Raw genomic sequence first — 4,999 nt, forward strand, 5'->3', positions numbered from 1 at the left:
GCTCACATCGTAGAGGCTGAAGCCAAATCTAGCTCGAGCTGACCGGACGGAGCCAAGCTTGGTACAAGACACGGGCTGGCCTTGTCGGGGCTCGGTTTGGTTGAGCGGGGAGGGAGAGCAGGAGGGGCATCACCCCTGCCTGCTAACAGGGAAAAGGAGGAGGCAGGAGGGGCGTTGCCCCTGCCTGCTAACAGGGAAGAGGAAGCTGGCAGGAGGGTGCGCCCTCCTACCTGCCAATCATAGAAGAGGAGGGGCATCACCCTTGCCTACCAATCGAGAAGAGGAAGGGCAGGAGTGGCATCGCCCCTACCTGCCAATCAAGAAGAAGAAGAGGCAGAAGGGGCATCGCTCCTACCTGCCAATCAGAGAAGAGGAAGAGGCAGGAGGGTGTGCCCTCCTGCCAAAAATAGAGAGACGAGGAAGTAAAGAGCAGGAGAGGCGACGCCCCTCCTCTACTTCTTTTTAAACAGGGAGACGGAAGAGAAGGAGGCTCGAGGGGTGGTGCCCCTCCTCTGCCTACTAACAGAGGGAAGAAAAGGGAGCAGGGAGGGGTGACACCCCTCCTTTGATGAAAAAAGGAAAGAGAGAGAGAGTACAGGAAGGGGTGAGAAAGAGGGAGCGGTCCTTCAAAAATTTGTGGGTCCCCCTAACTAATTTGGTTAAACTGTAAGAAATTTGATTAGACTATTTGTTAGTTTTTTGAACAGAAATTTTATCACAACTATGCAAAAATGAAATTACTTTCCCAGGATTGTCTGATCCATGTGATATTCTGTATAAGAATTTATAAATGTTACTCACCAGTTCTGGTCTGCCTGATTCAATGATCACCTTTGATCTTGTTTGTGTGAGAGATAAAATAGCTGGTCAGCCCTTCCATTCTCTTGCTGACATAGGAGAGTTCTCAGAGAAGCAGCTGTTATGTAAGAAGAAACTTGTGTGGGAGCGAATCGTGAAGCGTGAAAAAATCCACATATTTGTTATGATGAACTCTTAGGACATGCTCTCCCACTAAAGAAATCCCATCATTATGCAGTTGACTGGCGTTCAACCTTTTATCTTCGAAAATCTAAAGGTTCCTGAGTTTCCAGATTACCCAAATTATAACTTAAAATGTTCGTCGTTCCCAACTCCAAAATGTGATTTTGTCTGGGAATTTAATTGAGAACCGAGATCTTATATCTCGAGTCATATCTCCAATTAGTCGCCATCTGATTCCAAAAAGGATCGAAGCTCTTCTCCATATTGATATAGCTATAGGGCACCAAAGAAAAAAATGTCAAGAATCTGCATATGCTTTCTGACACAGCTCGCACCAACTGGGAGACTGGTGCCCCTTCTACCGAGTCGATCTTGGGTGAGCAAACGATCTCCGATGGCCCATCTCATAGTTATGGCAGCTCTAGTAACGACTTTTCAATCCAGATACGCTTGAATATTTGGTTCTAATAACATTTTGTCCTGTCATACTTACGGTCATTGTCCTATCAATGTAAAACTCACTCTGAGAGCTTACCCCTCAACCCTAAGGAGTCGCCAAGCCTCGGCTTACGCAGAGGGTTGACACTCAGGGGATTTGAACCTAAACTGCTTGTCAAACGGTCTAGGCATCATCCCACTACGCCAATGCTGACTTTTTTACAACATATAAAATATACAACTATGTATAAATTAAGAATATAACTAAATGAGCTTTGTTGAGGGATAATGAGCCTACAATCAAGTTCAAACTTGGCTTGTATTATTAACCAAGCAAGCCTCAAATTTGGGTTGGAACTCATCTTCAATTTTTTTTCATTTTTTTATGACGAAGAACCCCTTATCGAAGCTAGGAAAAACCCCAGGTCGGGCTCCATGACTACCCTGCCCTACATGGCCCGCATCTGAAAGCTACTGACACATCCCCGCGCCAGTGGGGTTTGATCTGGAGTCATCGACTCAACACCTTCACCCCCTGCCCCTTTCTTCCCGCTGGCCACGCGGGCCCACGCCCACGGTGGTAACTCGTCTTCTTCAATTCATTAAACAAACTGAGCTAGAGCTGGGTTTTTACTGAGCCAATCCCGAGCATTTCATGAACGGCTTAGCTTTTTGTGTAGCGTTTTGTTTAAGCACCAGCGGGATCTCAAACGTGTTTCCCCATACATTCTTCGCTCTTAATTGTCTTTTTCATCACCGAATACCAAGAAAATGACTGATGCAATTCACCTGACTAACCTGACTAATCAAATAATTAATGGGTGGGGATCTACTTCATGCCAACTTGACTGCTGGAGAGAGAGAGAGAGATCAACTTGTGGTGGGAGGTAAGCTTGTGGCATGCATATAAATACGTCCACAAGGCTGCACCTTTCCTCACTGGCCTCTTGGTGCACTCATTGATAACACAACACCGAGAGAGAGAGAGAGAGAGAGAGAGAGAGAGAGAGAGAGAGAGAGAATGGCTTCTCAGATGATCGACTCCATGAGGAAGAGAGCTGAGATATACGTGGGCGAAATCGAGTGCCAAAAGAGATCGATTCATCTCCTCGATGAGTTTGGCATCCCCAGAGGGCTCCTCCCTCTGGACAACATAGTCGAGATCGGACTCGCCCGGTCCGAGGGCTTCATATGGCTCAAGCAGAAGAAGACGAAGGATCACTACTTCCAGCAGATCGGCCGGAGTGTCTCGTTCGCGGCAGAAGTCACGGCGTTCATCGAGCCACGGCGGATGAAGAAGGTGACTGGTGTGAAGGCAAAGGAGCTCTTCATCTGGGTGGCCATCTCAGAGATGTCAGTAGACAACCAAAAATCTGGGAATGTCCTGTTTAAGACGCATTCTGGGATTTCCCGGACATTCCCAGTCTCTGCATTCATGAACGAGGAGGACAGCAAGAAATAGAAGTGGATCTAGATTTTGATACATTTTAAGATATTTATTGTTCATGTATATGTATGATTTGTTTATTTGCCTGCTAATATCTATCTGGCTTTGTTATGTGGTAATGGATAAGGGGTTTTGTGTTTTATCTCAATACGAATGAGCAAATAAAACTTCTTACCATAGTGACTGAAGTTTAAAGCATCAATTTATTTGATACGTGGTTGTTGGGAGATTTTTAAATTTTTCTTGGATTTTTGGAAAATATTTTGAAAAATAAATAAGGTTTTAATAAATAAAAGGAAATAAAATTTAAAATAAAAATTTAACATTTTTCCTATGATGTTGTGGATAAAAATATATTTGTTAAGGTTTAAAGCATGATATTTTCATTTAAATGATGAATTCGTGATATTTTCAAAAAATTATATTTTTTTTCATGATTGTAAAGTTTAACCAATGTCCGCACTTGTGGAGGGGTGACAACCAATTTCCCTATAACGGTTGGGTTACATCAAGGATCTGCTTTAAGCCCTTTCCTATTTGCTATAGTGATGGATGAGTTTACGAGATCAATTCAAGAAAATGTGCCGTGGTGTATTTTGTTTGCTGATGATATTGTTTTGATTGATGAGTCTAGAGCTGAGGTTAATGCTAAGTTAGAATTATGGAGACAAACATTGGAAGCAAGAGGTTTTAAGTTGAGTAAGAGTAAGACAAAATACATAGAATGTCGATTTAGTAAGCAACGAAATAGAGATGGGAGTGTAGTGAAGCTTGGTGAGAAAGAAATACCGGTGGATGATTCTTTCAAATATTTGGGATCTATCATTCAAAAGTATGGAGAAATTGACGGAGATGTAAATCATAGGATAAAGGTTGGGTGAATGAAATGGAAGAGTGCAACTGGAGTATTGTGCGATCGTAGAATGCCATTGCGATTGAAGGAAAAGTTTTATAGGACGACTATTAGGCCCGCTTTACTATATGGTACGGAATGTTGGGCTTCCAAGAGACATCATATTCAAAAAATGAGTGTAGTTGAGATGCGTATGCTGAGATGGATGTGTGGAAATACAATAAAAGATAAGATTCGGAACGAGGAGATACGTAAGAAGGTAGGCGTTGCACCCATTGAAAATAAGATGAGAGAGAATCGTTGACGGTGGTTTGGACATATTCGACGAAGGCCTAATGATGTTCCAGTTAGAAGGATGGAGAAATGAGAAAATATATTAGTTAAAAGAGGTCGGGGTAGGCCTAGGAAGACATGGATGGAGGTGATAGGAAAGGATATGAATGCTTTGAACCTCTCTGAGGACATGGCATTGGATAGAAATGAATGAAGGAGAAGGATTCATGTGGAAGACTCAGGATGATTTTCTTTGTTGGTTCATATCGCTGACCCCAATTGTTTTGGGATGAAGGCTTAGTTGTTGTTGTATTGGAAAGTTTAACAAAAAATGTCCTGCTTTTGTCACAATATTAAAACAGATCTCATAATAGTTGTCAGTATGTGCTAACAGGTACAATCTGTTTTTTCAAATTTTTCTAGAGGGGAGAGATCTAGCTAGTTACAGTCCAAATAGTTCCTACATATATATATATCGATTCCACACCAAACATTTTTTAGATTTTGAGCTAAAAAAATAAAGTATCAACAAGGAATGCACTTAGTTTGGTTCAAAAACTGCTTTGGGCCCTTCTTGCTTAGTTGAGAGAATTAGGTCCAAAAGGGTCCCTAAGCTGGACAACACCCAAATTGCACCCAAAACTTAAATGCATTGAATAAACACTGACCATCCATGTTGTAGCCCTTGATGCTGCTCACCCATTGATTTTAGTAGTGAATGTCATTGCAATTATTTGTGGGATCCATCCACATGAAGGATATATATTTAGCTGGGGTGTTCTTCATCTTGATGATCAACGGTGCCCCCCGGTTCTTTGTATGCTGTCAAATTGATTAGGACAATGATGACAGAAAACAGTCCTGTAAACTGTAAAGATATTAAGGATGCAAATGGATCCGATTCGGATCGGGTCAGAACAGCCAAAAATACCAAAACCCCAAGCTCGTGATGTCCCGTTAATTTGGTGACATCTACTACAGGTAATTCCTAGGGGAGCCCTTATTGT

At 42.3% G+C, this 4,999-nt stretch overlaps 1 protein-coding gene across 1 annotated transcript; it reads left to right on the plus strand.

The window, feature by feature from the left end:
- Window positions 1–2,440: 2,440 nt before the first annotated feature.
- Window positions 2,441–2,881, plus strand: LOC149827071 (uncharacterized). The gene has a single exon (XM_090018421.1). It carries the CDS (start codon window positions 2,441–2,443, stop codon window positions 2,879–2,881), a length of 441 nt encoding a protein of 146 aa, XP_089874547.1.
- The last annotated feature ends 2,118 nt before the right edge of the window (window positions 2,882–4,999 follow it).

Source organism: Nuphar pumila, chromosome 10 (genome assembly GCF_984573655.1).
Source record: "Nuphar pumila chromosome 10, dmNupPumi1.hap1.1, whole genome shotgun sequence".
Classification (NCBI taxonomy): Eukaryota; Viridiplantae; Streptophyta; class Magnoliopsida; order Nymphaeales; family Nymphaeaceae; genus Nuphar; species Nuphar pumila.

Excerpts from the sequence above, each read along its gene's own strand:
- LOC149827071 (XM_090018421.1), top strand. The coding sequence starts at position 2,441 with ATGGCTTCTCAGATGATCGACTCCATGAGGAAGAGAGCTGAGATATAC.